The 21,170-nt window shown below is 41.8% G+C and overlaps 1 protein-coding gene across 1 annotated transcript in view; it reads left to right on the top strand.

Moving 5' to 3' along the window:
* cacna2d3a (calcium channel, voltage-dependent, alpha 2/delta subunit 3a) overlaps positions 1-21,170 on the top strand; it is a 242,577-nt gene that overhangs the window by 32,715 nt on the left and 188,692 nt on the right. The window contains exon 3 of the mRNA XM_077003026.1: positions 2,076-2,192. Within this exon, the coding sequence (XP_076859141.1) occupies positions 2,076-2,192 (117 nt within the window). The remainder of the gene's footprint in view (positions 1-2,075; positions 2,193-21,170) is intronic.

Here is a 21,170-nt window from a genome sequence, read left to right as displayed (position 1 = left end):
CACATTCATCACTCAGTCATCACGATTGGCCACAGATGTCAAGAGTAATGGGTCAAGCTCTTCGTTTTCATCCCAAACCATTGATCAGCTCTGAAAGATTTTGCAGGACAGCTGGAGGGATCAGAGAAGAGAAACACGAGTCAAAATGGGGATCTGAAAGAGGTTCAGAGAGAGAAGATGTAGAATAATTGTTAACAAGGAAAGAATAAAGGGTGAAAAGTAGTCCGTGAATTCATAAAAGGGTGTAGGGGGGAAGAGAGTCAGTCGTCTGCCTTTTATTTCATTGCTTTCCTTTCTTGTTTGAGGAATGTTATTCTCCAAGTGGCAAAATGCAAATGTCTCCTATCATTGCCTCACCTGCTTGGACTCTTGCACATGGAGTCTTTCCCTGTCTGTCTTTCTTTTTCTTGCACTCGTTTCATCTCTCATACACTCTTTGTTCTCTGTCTGGGCTCTCAAATTGGTTGCTATAAGAAAAGGCACACGCACCTATTGAGTGTGTTCAGGAGGGTATGAGTTCACAGATATTTTTTTCAAAAAGAACAAAAGCTGTGAATATAATGAAAACAAAATGATTACAGTACTTCTGTCTAGACTAATGGATGCCTTTCATATGATGAATTGATGAATGCATTATCATACATTATATATATTACGCTGTTAATTGTTTACAGCGGATTGAATATCATGGACATTTAAGTCAAATAACAGTTCACCCAAAATATCACCCAGTGCTAATCCAGATTAGGGGTCAGGATAGGAGCTGGTTCAGGAGGGAGGTCAGGGGTCAGGATAGGAGCTGGTTCATGAGAGAGGTCAGGGGTCAGGATAGGAGCTGGTTCAGGAGAGAGATCAGGGTCAGGATGAGAGCAGGACAGGGAGCAGGTTCAGTGAGGTCTGGGTCTGGGTCATGAGCAGGAGTCCAGAACTGGAACAGAACCCACCCATCTCAGCCTGGGATGCTGAGCAGTAGAGCCCGAGCTGGCCACACCCCATCAGATCGAAACGATCCAATAACAGGAGCAGAAACCCATACCAGGTCTCCCCCAACACATCTCATTGTATTGCCCTAGACCACTTACCAGCTTCCCTGATGAGGGCTCCCTCGGTAAGGGACAAACAAATTGCGTGTGCCATTGAGCACTCTCCACAATAACACTGGCACTGTAAAATCAAAGCACTTACCCAGACTCCCAACACAGAAGATCTCCAGCGAAGGGGTCCTCACCTCAACTGATGAGAAGACCTTGTTCCTGTAGTGCGAAGGGAGTCAGCAAGGGCATCACTTGAGCTGCTAGCATCACTGGAGCTGCTAGCATCACTGGAGCTGCTAGAATCACTGCGGCTGCCAGCGTCACTGCGGCTGCCAGCGTCACTGGGGCTGCCAGCGTCACTGGGGCTGCCAGTGCCACTGCGGCTGCCAGCGTCACAGCGGCTGCCAGCGTCACTGCGGCTGCTAGCGTCACTGCGGCTGCTAGCGTCACTGCGGCTGCCAGCGTCACTGGGGTGCCAGTGCCACTGCGGCTGCCAGTGCCACTGCGGCTGCCAGCGTCACTGCAGCTGCTAGCATCACTGGTGCTGCTAAACTCCATTTTCTACAGGAAAGCAGATGAAATCATTACAAAAAGCTACAAATCTACAAAGCTACAAAAAGCTTTGGTGTTATTTGCTAAATACTTAGTGGTTTGGACATTTTGAAACACAGTGAGAATATAATTGCGAAGACGAAGGTTTATGTAGGCGGATTCCATACACACAATCAGGAAAGCCAGGAGATATTTATATATAACTGGAACACATGGAGTCATCAGGAACAAAGGGGAAAACCATGACAAATCCATCACTGTTAAACCTCACCAGTGTAATATGTACCTTTATGTGTTGTACAGCTGCTCAAAAGAAAAACAGCAGTCTTACTATAACCAGAGCAAAAATATGAAGGGAGTTCAAATCCAGCAGTAACACACATTAAAGCCACTTGTCAAGATGTGGGTTGAAGGTAATTTGTCAGTGAAGACTACAGAAGTGCTTAAGGCCTGTGCTAAGTCTTCTTTCTTGTCTCTCTGCCACTCCAGAAATACAAAGAATTTGAACGTTCGGTAAGGGTGGAAGAAATTGATGGAATTAAACTGGTGAAGACGCTGGCAGAAAAGATGGAGGAGATGTTTCATAAGAAGGCGGAGGCCATGAAGGTGGGTGTGTGTGTGTGTGTGTGTGTGTGTGTGTTACGCAGTGTGATTGGGACAATATGACATATACTGAATGTCTGTTTTATTGTGCTGGTTTTGGACTATATAAAGTTGAATGAAATTACCACGTTTGAACTAGTTTCCACTTGTTTGTAGTTCTGTGGCCAAAAACCAGAAAAATGTAAAATGAATGCTGTTTGCTTATTTCTTAGTGACTCCTTACTAAATATGAATGCAAATGACTTACTCTTAGCTTTTTGAGAAGTCCTTCAGAGTGGGTCGGTCCTACACAGTGGGTCAATCCTACACAGTGGGTCATTCCTACACAGTCGGTCAGTCCTACACAGTGGGTCAATCCTACACAGTGGGTCAGTCCTACACAGTGGGTCAATCCTACACAGTGGGTCAGTCCTAAACAGTGGGTCAGTCCTACACAGTGGGTCAGTCCTACACAGTGGGTCATTCCTACACAGTGGGTCAGTCTTACACAGTGGGTCAGTCCTAAACAGTGGGTCAGTCCTACACAGTGGGTCAGTCCTACACAGTGGGTCAGTCCTTTTCAGATTTTCTCTTCTGAGATAGGAGCCTCAACTTTTGCCTGACTCATTTCATATTCAGTAATGATTATTTTCTTATTGTATATTCTGGTGTTTGATAAATGAGAAGGGTATTGCATTTCTTTGGTGTCAATACTGCAGACCCCCATAACTTCACTGGCTCTTCATACCAAACTGACTCTGGTGGCTGTTACATGGTTGAAGGTTTTTTTCATGTTTCAGCCTTTTAGCACAACTGCCCTTTGGCCACAACTATGCGCGTGTGAGCTTCACTTCTCTAAATGGTAAACAAACCATTTCCCAACAACCAGTGCTGTTCACTCTGGAATTATTTTGCAAATGTCACTGTCCATTTTCTTCACTTGCGGTTGCATAAATGCATGCAACAAACCTACATTTGATGTAGCCATGTATATTTGTGAATACTGGGGATACTGGTTCATGAAATATCAGAGGACTTGCTGATCTTATTCCGTGGCACAATGACCTTGCACCTCCATCTCAAAGGTAGGGGTGGTGTGAACATGATGTGCAGGTGGAGACCAGATTGGGGGGGGGGGGTGGGGGGGCTCCACTTTCCTTTCCTCTTTCTCTGAATACTCAGAGTCTTGCCCCTGAGGCAGGAGGATCCACTCTTCCTACACCACCCTCTCCTGCATCGAGGAGGGCACAGGAGAGTCCCCGTGGGAGTTACAGGATAGTCAGGTCTTGCGGCAGTGACACTGGGAGCATTTGGCTCCTCCAGCTGGCCTTATGACTCAGGAGGTGAGCGGAGACCAGGTGTAGTCAAGCCTCTGATCTCCAGCCCCCCGTTTGCGGGGGTTGTGCGGGAATCTGGGATGACACAGAACGTTCCAGAATAAATGTATTATATATAGCGCAATAGAGCTGGGAAACACAAAACGAAAACCACACGATCCAGACGAAACAATAACAGAACAATAACAAAGAGCAGACACACACATACGTATACCAACAACAACACACGACAGCTGCAACGAAACAGGCAAACAGGTCAGGCGACTTACGTAGACGAACATCTAAAGATTAACAACGACGCACACACACAAGGGCAGACACAAGCACCTCCTAGAAACAGATCTACACAGACAGACACTCAAGGGTCAAGGGTCGTAACGTGACATAACCAAATTTAGAATTTTTGGCCTATTCTTTAACAGGACTTCATTCACAAGAAAACTATATATCAAATCAAATCAAATCAAATCAAATATATTTGTATAGCGCTTTTCACAACACATGTTGTCACAAAGCGCTTTACAGGATTTACAAGGTTAACAATACTATGGGTCCAAATCCCTAATGAGCAAGCCAAAGGTGACAGTGGCAAGGAAAAACTCCCTAGATGGTGGGGATTAGGAAGATACCTTGGGAGAACCAAGACTCAAAAGGGAACCCATCCTCCATTGGGCGGCCTGTTAAATATGAACCGTTATATATGAACCAAAAACGTCCATCCCAGATTCTAATGGTGATATATTACTAAGTTATAGTTTTAAACATGTTTTATGGCACACCCATGAGTGCATATGTATGTTCCTACCATTTTTTTTGTTTTACATTTTTCAAAAATATTTTTTATCTCCCAGACATAGACAGCCATCATATAATATGATATATAGGTGGTGACTTTAATCAGTTATTTTCGGTCCTTACAGTTCTTCATTCATACATTCTATTTCATACAAATTAGCCAATGTGGTGCTAAATTACACATCTCAGGTAGGTCTCTCAGTTCCCTGGCAATTTAAAACCACCTGCAGTAAAGCTTTTTCTTTCTTCTCTCAAGAGCATTACATGTTGTCAAGGATTGATTTCTTTCTGTGAGATAACAGACTTCTCCAATGGGTCAGATCCCGTGACTACCACACTACCATTACTTTGTTGCACGCATCCACTTCAGTTGACATTAATCTCTCTGTAAAGCTTTTAGGACGGCGAAGGTTTAGTTTGCAATTACTGTCAGATAATAAATAAAAAGAGAAAAGAATATATACATTTGAAACCTTTTAAAATTCACACATTAACACTTATTATATATTGCTACTTATTATTGAATGTGCTTTATGGGATGCTTTGAAAGCATTAAAGTCTGAGAGATTTAGGTTCTGTTCAAATAGGCTTAAGTAAGTTCTGGGAACTGTCTGCCTCGATCCGGTAACTTTCAAGCCTACTAATTATAAGTTATGAAGAAATCTGTCTGCGTTGAACCAATTAATTGAACAAATAATTCTATAAAATACATTTTTTTTATACAAGATCCACATTCAGGTTTCCTAAATCACATAAGAGCTCTCCTTTTTAGCGATGCCTTTAGGCGTCTCCCCTATAAAGCTAGTTATACTTTCACGAGTGACCGTAGCGCGCGACTCCGCCCCCCTAGCGCGAACCTCCGCAAACGGTGGAAGCGTTTAAACTTGACGTGTCACACTCTATGCAGTGTTCTCTGAAATTATATGTGGTAGTATAAAGAAACACCCTCAAAAACAGGGGAATGAACATTTACCTGAAGAATTTTAATGTTGCTTTGTGTTTCAGATTTGAAAAGTGCTGGAATTTAGGCTAAAGTACTTGAAAATGCACTTAAAATGCACTTCTGCACTTAAACCACTTATAAAACACACGTAAATCATTTAAAATGTATATATATACGAATTGGCATGTTATTTTGACATTTGTGTGCCTAAGCGTTGCATTTTGTGTGCGATCCGGTGACATTGTTGGCCTCAGTGACCCCGTGTCTCATGCCGCTGTTTGCGTTCCGGCATCGTTTGATTTACAAATTAAGCACTGGCTACGAGAGTCGGAGGTGGACACACATGCAATAAAGGGCTGGAGTGAACCTTATGCTTATGACCAGAATAACAGAGAACATGAGATTACAAACACAACGACCAACCACCAGAACCACCAAAAAAACCAGGAACTAAATACCAAACGATAATGAGAAACAAACTTGAATCAGCTGAGATGGAAAAACAAAGGCAGGAATACAAACAAGAGGGTATGGCAGACATATATTGCGTCGATATCCCGTGACCCAAACAAAATTCACAAAATCTTTCTTGACTTATATACTAAACTTTTTTAGCACAGAATGTTCCTTGAATAACCAGGCACCACACTACTTTCTCAAACCATTGGCATAAACTAAAATGAATGAAACCCTTTCCAAAGTCACAGATAGTCCCATTTCCACCATAGAGGTGCAGGAGGAGATAAGGTTCCTACAGCCCTTGGCCAGACGGCTTTACAGGAGAATTATAATACATTTTATGCTCTGCTTGTCCCGTTCTTGATAAGGCTTCACTGTGAATCCTTTTCCACAGGCGAGCTGCCCCACACTCTATCTGCGACTTATCTCTCTATTACTGAACAACGACGAAGACCCTGATGAAGAGCAGCACTGACAGACCAGGGTCCCTCTTCAATGTAGATTAGAACATTTTAGCCAAAAGTTGCCACCCTCAACAAGTTATGCCATCAATAATTGTTTCACACCAGCAAGGCTTTACTCAAGTATATGCTATATGATATATATTTTGTATGCTGCTTCAACGGCTTTAATATGTTGGTGTCATCCATTCATCACGTTTCTTCATGTCTTCTCCATGTCTGGGTGCTTCTCTCCTCTTTCCTCCTCACTGCAGCTGTAGGAACATTAGCTGTATGGCATCACAGCCATGAAAAATTTGAATGCAATCCATAATACAAGATGTATGTCCACAAGCTTTTGCTCTACACAGATGACATACCTATACATTTCCAACCTTGTATTGTCCCTTCTTCCATTATTTGAGCATTTGGAACAAATTGGTCAACGTTTGGGATGGAAATAAAATTTCCATTATGAGAAACACACCATTATGAGAAACACGTAGACTAGATATATCCAGGTGGGCCTACCATGTTACCTCTTTTTGTAATATCTGATTTAATTGTTATCCTGTCCAGGCTTATATTTCTTTTTCAAGACAATTTTCAAGTTTTGTTAATCAATCAATCAAAATTTATTTACAGTGGGATGCGAAAGTTTGGGCACCCTTGGTAATTTTCCTGATTTACCTTTATAAATCATTGAATGTTTGGATAAAAAATATCTGTTAAATACACTGCTCAAAAAAATAAAGGGAACACAAACTACACAATATAACTCCAAGTCAACCACACTTCTGTGAAACCAACCTGTTCAGTTAGGAAGCAACACTGATTGTGAATCAATTTCACCTGCTGTTGTGCAAATGGAATAGACAACAGGTAGAAATGAGAGGCAATTAGCAAGACCCCCCCCCCCCCCCCCCCCCCCCTATAAAGGAGTGGTTCTGCAGGTGGGGACCACAGACCACTTCTCAGTACCTATGCTTTCTGGCTGATGTTTTGGTCACTTTTGAATGTTGGTGGTCCTTTCACACTCGTGGTAGCATGAGACGGACTCTACAACCCACACAAGTGGCTCAGGTAGTGCCGGTCATCCAGGATGGCACATCAATGCGAGCTGTGGCAAGAAGGTTTGCTGTGTCTGTCAGCGTAGTGTCCAGAGGCTGGAGGCGCTACCAGGAAACAGGCCAGTACACCAGGAGACGTGGAGGAGGCCGTAGGAGGGCAACAACCCAGCAGCAGGACCACTACCTCCGCCTTTGTGCAAGAAGGAACAGGAGGAGTACTGCCAGAGCCCTGCAAAATGACCTCCAGCAGGCCACAAATGTGCATGTGTCTGCACAAACGGTTAGAAACCGACTCCATGAGGGTGGTATGAGGGCCCGACGTCCACAGATGGGGGTTGTGCTCTCAGCCCAACACCGTGCAGGACACTTGGCATTTGCCAGAGAACACCAGGATTGGCAAATTCGCCACTGGTGCCTTGTGCTCTTCATAGATGAAAGTAGGTTCACACTGAGCACATGTGACAGACGTGACAGAGTCTGGAGACGCCGTGGAGAGCGATCTGCTGCCTGCAACATTCTTCAGCATGACCGGTTTGGCAGTGGGTCAGTAATGGTGTGGGGTGGCATTTCTTTGGAGGGCCGCACAACCCTCCATGTGCTCACCAGAGGTAGCCTGACTGCCATTAGGTACAGAGATGAGATCCTCAGACCCCTTGTGAGACCATATGCTGGTGCAGTTGGCCCTGGGTTCCTCCTAATGCAGGACAATGCTAGACCTCATGTGGCTAAAGTGTGTCAGCAGTTCCTGCAAGATGAAGGCATTGAAGCTATGGACTGGCCCGCCCGTTCCCCAGACCTGAACCCGATTGAGCACATCTGGGACATCTCGCTCCATCCACCAACGCCACGTTGCACCACAGGAGTTGGCGGATGCTTTAGTCCAGGTCTGGGAGGAGATCCCTCAGGAGACCATCCGCCACCTCATCAGGAGCATGCCCAGGCGTTGTAGGGAGGTCATACAGGCACGTGGAGGCCACACACAATACTGAGGCTCATTGTGACTTGTTTTAAGGACATTACATCAAAGTTGGATCAGCCTGTAGTGTGTTTTTCCACTTTTAATTTTGTGTGTGGCTCCAAATCCATTGGTTAATAAATCTGATTTCCATTGATGATTTTTGTGTGATTTTGTTGTCAGCACATTCAACTTTGTACAGAACAAAGTATTCAATGAGAATATTTCATTTATTCAGATCTAGGATGTGTTATTTTAGTGTTCCCTTTATTTTTTTGAGCAGTGTATATCATATAGGGGACAAACACAGTAATATTTGAGAAGTGAAATGAAGTTTATATGATTTACAGAAAGTGTGCAATAATTGTCTAATTAAAAATAGGCAGGTTCATAAGTTTGGGCACTGTTGTCATTTTATTGATTTCAAAACCTTTAGAACTAATTATTGGAACTCAGATTTGGTTTGGTAAGTTCAGTGACCCTTGACCTCCATACACAGGTGACTCCAATTATGAGAAAGGGTAGTTAAGGGTGGCAAATGTATGTTTTTCTCCTCTTTGCATCTTCTTTGAAGAGTCCCAGCATGGGAGATTCAAAACAACTTTCAAATGACCTGAAAACAAAGATTGTTCCCCGTCATGGTTTAGGGGAAGGATACAGAAAGCTATGTCAGAGATTTCAGCTTTCAGTCTCCAGTGTGAGAAACATTGTGAGAAAATGGAAGAAGACATGTACAGTTCAAGTCAAGGCTTGAAGTGGGAGACCAAGCAAAATCTCGAATAAACAGAAGTGAAGGATGTTGAGAACAGTCAGAGTCAACCCACAGACCAGCACCAAAGACCTACAACATCATCTTACTACTGATGGAGTCATTGTGCATCGTTCAACTATTCGGCGCACTTTACACAAGGAGATGCTGTATGGAAGAGTGATGCAGAGGAAGCCTTTTCTCCACCCACATCACAAACAGAGCCGCTTGAGGTATGCTAAAGCACATTTGGACGAGCCAGCTTCATTTTGGAGTAAGGTGCTGTGGACTGATGAAACTAAAATAGTTAATTTGGCCATAACAAGGGCCGTTATGCATGGAGGAAAAAGAACACATCAGTCCAAGAAAAACACCTGCTACCTACAGTAAAATTGGGTGGTGGTTCCATCATGCTGTGGGACTGTGTGGCCAGTACAGGGACTGGGAATCTTGTTAAAGTTGAGGGACGCATGGATTCCAATCATTATCAGCAGATTCTGGAGACCAATGTCCAGGAATCAGTGACAAAACTGAAGCTACGCCAGGGCTGGATCTTCCAACAGGACAACGGCCCTAAACACTGCTCAACATCTACAACGGCCCTAAACACTGCTCAACATCTACAACCACCCTAAACACTGCTCAACATCTACAACCACCCTAAACACTGCTCAACATCTACAACGATCCTGAACACTGCTCAACATCTACAACGACCCTAAACACTGCTCAACATCTACAACGATCCTAAACACTGCTCAACATCTACAACGACCCTAAACACTGCTCAACATCTACAACAACCCTAAACACTGCTCAACATCTACAACAACCCTAAACACTACTAAGACATTCATGCAGAGGAACAAGTACAAGTACGTTCTGGAATGGCCATCTCAGTCCCCAGACCTGAATATTATTGAAAATCTGTGGTGATTAAAGAGAGCTGTCCATGCTCAGAAACCATCAAACCTGAATGAACTAGAGATGTTTTGTAAAGAAGAATGGTCTAAAATACCTTCACCCACAATCCAGACTCTCATTAGAAGCTATAGGAGGCGTTTAGAGGCTGTTATTTCTGCGAAAGGAGGATCTAATAAATATTAAGTTAAGGGGTTTTTTTGGTGCCCAAACTTATGCACCTGCCTATTTTTGTTTAGACAATTATTGGACACTTTCTGTAAATCATATAAACTTCATTTCGCTTCTCAAATATCACTGTGTTTGTCCCCTATATGATATATTTAACTGAATTTTTTTATCCAAACATTCAATGATTTATAAAGGTTAATCAGGAAAATTAACAAGGGCACCCAAACATTTGCATCCCACTGTATATAGCGCTTTTTACAACAGTTGTTGTCACAAAGCAGCTTTACAAGTGTCTGACTCCAAGCTCCCAGTGAGCAAGCCAAGGGTGACAGTGGCAAGGAAAAACTCCCTAAGAACATGAGGAAGAAACCTTGAGAGGAACCAAGACTCAGGGGGGGAACCCATCCTCCTCTGGCCGACACCGGTCACCATGAAAACAATTAGAGAGATACATAAAACCTTGTTATTTTGTTGGGCTGCTGACTTAATTCCAATTCATTGGAATAATACGACTATCAAGAGCTCCATTCTTCAGTTTTCTAAATTTAGGAGTACCAGTATGAACTTTTGTTAGTACTACTGTGAAACTTTGTACTGGGTCAGTTTCAAACATTCTTCAGCTTTAAGTGTCTACCACCAGCTTCCAGCTGTTTGTGTGTACCAACTCCATTACAATTTGGATCCATTTCAGGAAACAATTTGGCCCATACAGAGCTTCTGTTACTATTAAATAATGATATATTCTCTCCATCCTGAGCCAGCATTTTGTATCTGATTATATAATGGCCTCACCACAATTAATGACTTCTATGAAGATGGTACGTCATTGTCTCATACCTGTCAGCTAAATATAACACAACAGACATCTTGTTTTGAGATTTGTACATAATCTGATCTTTTCCCTAATTTTCCCAACCAATCTCACAAAGATCGGTTCTGTCAAGTAGGGCAACGCCCCCTCTCGTAGCTGTCACTCTGGGTTCCCTCATGTCCGTGTTCCCTGCCTGTTTGTCCCGCCCTGCTCGTTGGTTTTGATGATTCCTCGTTTGTTACCACGCCCCTGTGTCATTGTCATCACCTGTCCTTAGTTTAGTTCTGTGTATAAAAGTCCCTGTGTCTCCCATGTCCCTTGTCGAGTATTTTGATTCATTGTATGTTTCATGCTGTTGGTTTGTGTACCTGATTCCCGTGGTTTTGTGTTTCGTCCGTTGGATTTTGGTTCTCTGTGTCTCCCTGCCTGGTTGTGTTTCCTTGTGTCTATTATGCCTGTCTTTGCGTGTTATTCGGTCTGCCCTCCCGCTATCGACCCGGACTGGCTTAGTGATGACAAATATGGAATGCCCTGCAATAAATCTCGCTCCTCTCAGCGTTTGTGTCCGTCTCCTCGCTCCGTGGCGCAAGCTACGTTACAGGTTCCTCTCCCTTCACACTTCTCAAAAATGACTCCTATGTCTTATTTATGGTGTTATTAGCTTCTTGAATGCTTCCTCAATTACCTTTCTAAGGAATTCTGGGAACTACTATTAATTGCTGGGATTTACTATTTCAGATAACCAATGGAATAATTCTAGAACAACTACGTTTGTCATGTCCAGCTCCGCCCTCCTTCCTAGTCCCGCCTAGTTTCCCCGTTTCATTGGTTCCCATTCTGTCTGTCACGCCCCTGTCTTCAGTGCCCACACCTGTGTCTCGTTTCTCCTCCCTGTTCCCAGGTATTTAATCCCCTCTGTCTTATCCACTCGTTGTCGGTCATTGTGTTTGCTGTGTTCCCTGTCTCCCCTGTGCTTGCTCCTCTCTACAGTCTGTAGCCTGCGCCTTCTCCTCGCTTCTCGGGTTAGTTCTGGTTTGTCTTCCCTTTTTGGTTCTTGGTCCCTTTGTTTGAGTATTAGTCTTTCCTCTCGTCATGTAAAGATATTGTTCACCACCCTGCTTTCCGTGTTCTTCCCCTCTATAGTTTACTCCTCGCTAGTGGTTTCCCTGGTAGTTTGGTTTATTGTAGTGTGTCTCTTCCGCTCCTTGTTCATGTGTAGTATCGTGAGCGTGTACCTGTGTTCGCTAGCAGTGTACCTGTCCTGTTTAAGTTGTGTTCTAGTTATATGTATAGAAGTCTGTTGTGGCACGTTTGTACTTGTCTGTTGTACTTGTCTGTTTCATCATTCTTGTAGTTTCTGTTTCGTTACTTGCATGTTCTTCAGTCTACTTACCTATATGTCGTTGTCTTTGTTTAATCCGTTACCTGTGTTTTGAATAAATTTACCCTAATCTTGCATTTGCGTCACACCCGCCCCTTGATTCGTTACAACGTTCTTCATTCACATGCGATAGGTGCCACCAGTTACAATGCAAAGTGGTCCACAAAACCCACTTCACCAATGTGCTAAATTATGAACAATATTTTAAGATGGAAGTAATGGCTGTGGCAGATAAAAGCCCCTGACTAACTGACTTTAAGTTTTGGGAACTCTTAATTAAGCCCATGGTTGCAGTGTAGACTCTAACCCTGTGCTGTTCGCTATTCCCTCCAGTTTGTCCATACCAGACACATCACACCAGCTTATCGCGTTTATGGTCCACTGGCCAGATGCTCTTCTCCTTAAATGGAGACATATACAGTGTTTGGCAGATGGAGCCAAGACATGTATTATGTTCTAAATATGGAAAAGTTGAGATTCTTTTGGATGGGATACCTAGATTTATTCTATGAAACTGGAATCCCATTCTCAGCCTTATTAAAGGCCTTGCAGTCTTATCTGATCTGGATAGTGATACCACTGGATAGTGGGGTGGAGGGAGAGTGAGTTGTAGGGTGGAGGGAGTGGTGGGGTGGAGGGAGTGGTGGGGTGGAGTGGGAGTGAGTGGTGGGGTGGAGGGGGAGTGAGTGGTGGGGTGGTGGGGGAGTGAGTGGTGGGGTGGAGTGAGTGGTGGGGTGGAGTGAGTGGTGGGGTGGAGGGGGAGTGAGGGGTGGGGTGGAGTGAGTGTGAGTGGTGGGGTGGAGTGGGAGTGGTGGGGTGGAGTGGGAGTGGTGGGGTGGAGGGAGTGGTGGGTTGGAGGGAGAGTGAGTGGTGGGTTGGAGGGAGAGTGAGTGGTGGGGTGGAGGGAGAGTGAGTGGTGGGGTGGAGGGGGAGTGAGTGGTGGGGTGGAGGGGGAGTGAGTGGTGGGGTGGAGGGGGAGTGAGTGGTGGGGTGGAGGGAGAGTGAGTGGTGGGGTGGAGGGAGAGTGAGTGGTGGGGTGGAGGGGGAGTGAGTGGTGGGGTGGAGGGGGAGTGAGTGGTGGGGTGGAGGGAGAGTGAGTGGTGGGGTGGAGGGGGAGTGAGTGGTGGGGTGGAGGGGGAGTGAGTGGTGGGGTGGAGGGGGAGTGAGTGGTGGGGTGGAGGGAGAGTGAGTGGTGGGGTGGAGGGGGAGTGAGTGGTGGGGTGGAGGGGGAGTGAGTGGTGGGGTGGAGGGGGAGTGAGTGGTGGGGTGGAGGGGGAGTGAGTGGTGGGGTGGAGGGAGAGTGAGTGGTGGGGTGGAGGGGGAGTGAGTGGTGGGGTGGAGGGGGAGTGAGTGGTGGGGTGGAGGGAGAGTGAGTGGTGGGGTGGAGGGGGAGTGAGTGGTGGGGTGGAGGGGGAGTGAGTGGTGGGGTGGAGGAAAAGATTCAGTGACTACATGCTGAAAAAATATCTGTTTTCATGATTAATCCAGTTTGCAAAAAAAAGATTATAAAAATATCCAGAAGTAAATCAATAGGTGATGTATAGCATGACATTGTTAAACAAGCAAAATGAATTTATTTCATAATGACTTTGTGAAGATTTTAAGACTATCTTCTGAAATTATAGTTAATGTATAAATTAGTAATGTATTAGTGATTTAAATGAATTCATGATTTACAGATAAGATTTAATCATTTATATGGATTAATTATTAATGCTTCATAGAGAGATTATTATATTGGGTTATTATACATGGGCTATAAAAAAACTTTGTAACAAACTAACTTTTATATATTTATTGTGAGTTAGACAGGTCTGTTAGTAATGGAGAGGAGTAAATACGAGACGTGTTTAAAAGCAGAAGTGTGTGTGTGTGTGTGTAGTGAGAAAATGTTACAGTTGAGTCTTACAATAGAAGTTCACTGCAACATTTATGTGTTGAGCTTTATTTGTGCTTATCAGTAGTTGTGTATGTCAGCTAGACAGCTAGACATTCCTTATGAATGGGTTGTTTGCCTACTCATTTATTTGTGTGTGTGTGTGTGTGTGTGTGTGTGTGTGTGTGTGTGTGTGTGTGTGTGCACGCTAGGTAAGCAATGGCCCATAGCTAGCATTGACTCAGTATTAGTAGCACTTCCAAAAAGACAGAAATGGACAGTGGATTAATGGAGAAATCATCTAATAGCCCAACACACACACACACACACACACACACACACTCAAACATGCACTCAAACACACACTCAAACACACACACACACACACACACACACACACACACACACACACACACACACACACACAGCATCAAAAGAAGTAGTGCTCCATCCAAAGTGCATTTGGACCTGGGGACACAAATGTGTCCATTTCTAAATGGCGATCCTCGGGCAGCCATGGGAACCTTAATTGTGTTTCTCCTTCAGAATGAAGCTGAATGGCTGAAGGCCAATAAACAGGAGAGAAGATCACTGATGAAGTTCTGCCCTTCTTCTGAGGGGCTGTGTATAGCATCGATTGCTATATAAAATAATGGCCTTTTGTGTTTTCATGTTTTGCTCATGATTTGAGCTGTGCTAAAAGGAGTTCTGAAAGTCCAATGCAAAAACATTTCTATTCCCTGTTTGAGTATTTGTGTGTCACAAACATGCAGTTATAAAATTTCATACATGACACGTACACACACACACACACACACACACACACACCATTGAGTAATGGTGCACTCAGCAGGTGGTAGTGAGCGATAAAGAGCTCAGATCACTGTAGGCACCTGGGTGGTGCATGTGGGGGCTCTTGGGTACATGTGCACTTCACACAAGAGAACACAGTACAGGCCATGCAGCCTGCCAACCTCCTGACTGAAGTGCGCTTAACACATACATGCACACACAAGCGATTTAGTATCTGCCCAACCTCACACATTTCACAACAATGGAGAGGTGGTCAAATTTTTAGTAGCCTGGTTCACATCAACTGTATTTTCATTTTGGAACTGGAAACAATGAAAATGCTTGAAAAAAAGAGAATGGATGAAAAAAAACACTGTAACTGGTAGCTGTGTTCCAGCAAACGGGTTGTTGTGATTGTGTCATGTATTATAGAAGTGTGTGTTGTTGTGATTGTGTCATATATTATAGAAGTGTGTTGTTGTGATTGTGTCATATATTACAGAAGTGGGTTGTTGTGATTGTGTCATGTATTATAGAAGTGTGTAGTTGTGATTGTCATATATTACAGAAGTGTGTTGTTGTGATTGTGTCATGTATTATATAAGTGTGTAGTTGTGATTGTGTCATATATTACAGAAGTGTGTTGTTATGATTGTGTCATGTATTATAGAAGCGTGTAGTTGTGATTGTGTCATGTATTACAGAAGCGTGTGTTGTTGTGATTGTGTCATGTATTATAGAAGTGTGTAGTTGTGATTGTGTCATATATTACAGAAGTATGTTGTTGTGATTGTGTCATGTATTACAGAAGCGTGTAGTTGTGATTGTGTCATATATTACAGAAGTGTGTTGTTGTGATTGTGTCATGTATTATAGAAGTGTGTAGTTGTGATTGTGTCATATATTACAGAAGTGTGTAGTTGTGATTGTGTCATGTATTACAGAAGCGTGTTGTTGTGATTGTGTCGTATTACAGAAGTGGGTTGTTGTGATTGTGTCATATATTATAGAAGTGGGTTGTTGTGATTGTGTCATATATTACAGAAGTGGGTTGTTGTGATTGTGTCATGTATTATAGAAGTGTGTAGTTGTGATTGTGTCATATATTACAGAAGTGTGTTGTTGTGATTGTGTCATGTATTATATAAGTGTGTAGTTGTGATTGTGTCATATATTACAGAAGTGTGTTGTTGTGATTGTGTCATGTATTATAGAAGCGTGTAGTTGTGATTGTGTCATGTATTACAGAAGCGTGTGTTGTTGTGATTGTGTCATGTATTATAGAAGTGTGTAGTTGTGATTGTGTCATATATTACAGAAGTGTGTTGTTGTGATTGTGTCATGTATTATAGAAGCATGTAGTTGTGATTGTGTCATGTATTACAGAAGCGTGTGTTGTTGTGATTGTGTCATGTATTATAGAAGTGTGTAGTTGTGATTGTGTCATATATTACAGAAGTGTGTTGTTGTGATTGTGTCATGTATTATAGAAGTATGTTGTTGTGATTGTGTCATATATTACAGAAGTGTGTTGTTGTGATTGTGTCATGTATTACAGAAGCGTGCTGTTGTGATTGTGTGTCATGTATTACAGAAGTATGTTGTTGTGATTGTGTCATGTATTACAGAAGCGTGTAGTTGTGATTGTGTCATATATTACAGAAGTGTGTTGTTGTGATTGTGTCATGTATTATAGAAGTGTGTAGTTGTGATTGTGTCATATATTACAGAAGTGTGTAGTTGTGATTGTGTCATGTATTACAGAAGCGTGTTGTTGTGATTGTGTCATGTATTACAGAAGTATGTTGTTGTGATTGTGTCATGTATTACAGAAGCGTGTTGTTGTGATTGTGTCATATATTACAGAAGCGTGTTGTTGTGATTGTGTCATGTACTGCAGAAGCGTGTTGTTGTGATTGTGTCATGTATTACAGAAGTGGGTTGTTGTGATTGTGTCATGTATTATAGAAGTGTGTAGTTGTGATTGTGTCATATATTACAGAAGTGTGTTGTTGTGATTGTGTCATGTATTATATAAGTGTGTAGTTGTGATTGTGTCATATATTACAGAAGTGTGTTGTTGTGATTGTGTCATGTATTATAGAAGCGTGTAGTTGTGATTGTGTCATGTATTACAGAAGCGTGTGTTGTTGTGATTGTGTCATGTATTATAGAAGTGTGTAGTTGTGATTGTGTCATATATTACAGAAGTGTGTTGTTGTGATTGTGTCATGTATTATAGAAGCATGTAGTTGTGATTGTGTCATGTATTACAGAAGCGTGTGTTGTTGTGATTGTGTCATGTATTATAGAAGTGTGTAGTTGTGATTGTGTCATATATTACAGAAGTGTGTTGTTGTGATTGTGTCATGTATTATAGAAGTATGTTGTTGTGATTGTGTCATATATTACAGAAGTGTGTTGTTGTGATTGTGTCATGTATTACAGAAGCGTGCTGTTGTGATTGTGTGTCATGTATTACAGAAGTATGTTGTTGTGATTGTGTCATGTATTACAGAAGCGTGTAGTTGTGATTGTGTCATATATTACAGAAGTGTGTTGTTGTGATTGTGTCATGTATTATAGAAGTGTGTAGTTGTGATTGTGTCATATATTACAGAAGTGTGTAGTTGTGATTGTGTCATGTATTACAGAAGCGTGTTGTTGTGATTGTGTCATGTATTACAGAAGTATGTTGTTGTGATTGTGTCATGTATTACAGAAGCGTGTTGTTGTGATTGTGTCATATATTACAGAAGCGTGTTGTTGTGATTGTGTCATGTACTGCAGAAGCGTGTTGTTGTGATTGTGTCATGTATTACAGAAGCGTGTTGTTGTGATTGTGTCATGTACTGCAGAAGCGTGTTGTTGTGATTGTGTCATGTATTACAGAAGCGTGTTGTTGTGATTGTGTCATGTATTACAGAAGTATGTTGTTGTGATTGTGTCATGTATTACAGAAGCGTGTTGTTGTGATTGTGTCATGTATTACAGAAGCGTGTTGTTGTGATTGTGTGTCATATATTACAGAAGCGTGTTGTTGTGATTGTGTCATATATTACAGAAGTGTGTAGTTGTGATTGTGTCATGTATTACAGAAGCGTGTTGTTGTGATTGTGTCATGTATTACAGAAGTATGTTGTTGTGATTGTGTCATGTATTACAGAAGCGTGTTGTTGTGATTGTGTCATATATTACAGAAGTGTGTTGTTGTGATTGTGTCATGTATTACAGAAGCGTGCTGTTGTGATTGTGTGTCATGTATTACAGAAGTATGTTGTTGTGATTGTGTCATGTATTACAGAAGCGTGTAGTTGTGATTGTGTCATATATTACAGAAGTGTGTTGTTGTGATTGTGTCATGTATTATAGAAGCATGGACGTAGTTTTGATTTCATAAGTGGGGGGGACACAACCTGGGGTGGCGAACTGTTAAGCGGGGGGGGGGGGGGGGGGGGGGTGCTGCATGATCCTAGTGCTAGATTTGTCGCTATTTGAATATTGGTTTTTTTACCGTTAAAAAGTGGGGGGGACATGACTTCGTCACTACTTAAATATTTGGTTTTAACTGTAAAAACTGGGGGGGACCAAAACCGGCTTTTGAAAAAGTGGGGGGGACATGTCCCCCCCGTCCCCCCCCAAAACTACGTCCGTGTATAGAAGTGTGTAGTTGTGATTGTGTCATATATTACAGAAGTGTGTAGTTGTGATTGTGTCATGTATTACAGAAGCGTGTTGTTGTGATTGTGTCATGTATTACAGAAGTGGGTTGTTGTGATTGTGTCATATATTATAGAAGTGGGTTGTTGTGATTGTGTCATATATTACAGAAGTGGGTTGTTGTGATTGTGTCATGTATTATAGAAGTGTGTAGTTGTGATTGTGTCATATATTACAGAAGTGTGTTGTTGTGATTGTGTCATGTATTATAGAAGCGCGTAGTTGTGATTGTGTCATGTATTACAGAAGCGTGTGTTGTTGTGATTGTGTCATGTATTATAGAAGTGTGTAGTTGTGATTGTGTCATATATTACAGAAGTGTGTTGTTGTGATTGTGTCATATATTATAGAAGTGGGTTGTTGTGATTGTGTCATATATTACAGAAGTGGGTTGTTGTGATTGTGTCATGTATTATAGAAGTGTGTAGTTGTGATTGTGTCATATATTACAGAAGTGTGTTGTTGTGATTGTGTCATGTATTATAGAAGCGCGTAGTTGTGATTGTGTCATGTATTACAGAAGCGTGTGTTGTTGTGATTGTGTCATGTATTATAGAAGTGTGTAGTTGTGATTGTGTCATATATTACAGAAGCGTGTAGTTGTGATTGTGTCATGTATTACAGAAGCGTGTGTTGTTGTGATTGTGTCATGTATTATAGAAGTGTGTAGTTGTGATTGTGTCATATATTACAGAAGTGTGTTGTTGTGATTGTGTCATGTATTATAGAAGTATGTTGTTGTGATTGTGTCATATTACAGAAGTGTGTTGTTGTGATTGTGTCATGTATTACAGAAGCGTGCTGTTGTGATTGTGTGTCATGTATTACAGAAGTATGTTGTTGTGATTGTGTCATGTATTACAGAAGCGTGTAGTTGTGATTGTGTCATATATTACAGAAGTGTGTTGTTGTGATTGTGTCATGTATTATAGAAGTGTGTAGTTGTGATTGTGTCATATATTACAGAAGTGTGTAGTTGTGATTGTGTCATGTATTACAGAAGCTTGTTGTTGTGATTGTGTCATGTATTACAGAAGTATGTTGTTGTGATTGTGTCATGTATTACAGAAGCGTGTTGTTGTGATTGTGTCATATATTACAGAAGCGTGTTGTTGTGATTGTGTCATGTACTGCAGAAGCGTGTTGTTGTGATTGTGTCATGTATTACAGAAGCGTGTTGTTGTGATTGTGTCATGTATTACAGAAGCGTGTTGTTGTGATTGTGTCATGTACTGCAGAAGCGTGTTGTTGTGATTGTGTCATGTATTACAGAAGCGTGTTGTTGTGATTGTGTCATGTATTACAGAAGTATGTTGTTGTGATTGTGTCATGTATTACAGAAGCGTGTTGTTGTGATTGTCATGTATTACAGAAGCGTGTTGTTGTGATTGTGTGTCATATATTACAGAAGCGTGTTGTTGTGATTGTGTGTCATGTGTTACAGAAGCGTGTTGTTGTGATTGTGTGTCATGTATTACAGAAGCGTGTTGTTGTGATTGTGTGTCATATATTACAGAAGCGTGTTGTTGTGATTGTGTCATATATTACAGAAGCGTGTTGTTGTGATTGTGTGTCATGTATTACAGAAGCGTGTTGTTGTGATTGTGTGTCATGTATTACAGAAGCGTGTTGTTGTGATTGTGTGTCATGTATTACAGAAGCGTGTTGTTGTGATTGTGTGTCATATATTACAGAAGCGTGTTGTTGTGATTGTGTGTCATATATTACAGAAGCGTGTTGTTGTGATTGTGTCATATATTACAGAAGCGTGTTGTTGTGATTGTGTGTCATGTATTACAGAAGCGTGCTGTTGTGATTGTGTGTCATGTATTACAGAAGTATGTTGTGATTGTGTCATGTATTACAGAACCGTGTGTTGTTGTGATTGTGTCATGTATTACAGAAGTGTGTTGTTGTGATTGTGTGTCATGTATTACAGAAGCGTGCTGTTGTGATTGTGTGTCATGTATTACAGAAGCGTGTTGTTGTGATTGTGTCATGTATTATATAAGTGTGTAGTTGTGATTGTGTCATATATTACAGAAGTGTGTTGTTGTGATTGTGTCATGTATTATAGAAGTGTGTAGTTGTGATTGTGTCATGTATTACAGAAGCGTGTGTTGTTGTGATTGTGTCATGTATTATAGAAGTGTGTAGTTGTGATTGTGTCATATATTACAGAAGTGTGTTGTTGTGATTGTGTCATGTATTATAGAAGCATGTAGTTGTGATTGTGTCATGTATTACAGAAGCGTGTGTTGTTGTGATTGTGTCATGTATTATAGAAGTGTGTAGTTGTGATTGTGTCATATATTACAGAAGTGTGTTGTTGTGATTGTGTCATGTATTATAGAAGTATGTTGTTGTGATTGTGTCATATATTACAGAAGTGTGTTGTTGTGATTGTGTCATGTATTACAGAAGCGTGCTGTTGTGATTGTGTGTCATGTATTACAGAAGTATGTTGTTGTGATTGTGTCATGTATTACAGAAGCGTGTAGTTGTGATTGTGTCATATATTACAGAAGTGTGTTGTTGTGATTGTGTCATGTATTATAGAAGTGTGTAGTTGTGATTGTGTCA

Source organism: Brachyhypopomus gauderio, chromosome 4, assembly GCF_052324685.1.
Source record: "Brachyhypopomus gauderio isolate BG-103 chromosome 4, BGAUD_0.2, whole genome shotgun sequence".
In the NCBI taxonomy this organism is placed as follows: Eukaryota; Metazoa; Chordata; class Actinopteri; order Gymnotiformes; family Hypopomidae; genus Brachyhypopomus; species Brachyhypopomus gauderio.
Note: the sequence above shows the minus strand (reverse complement) of the source record. Positions and strands in the feature narration are given on the sequence as shown.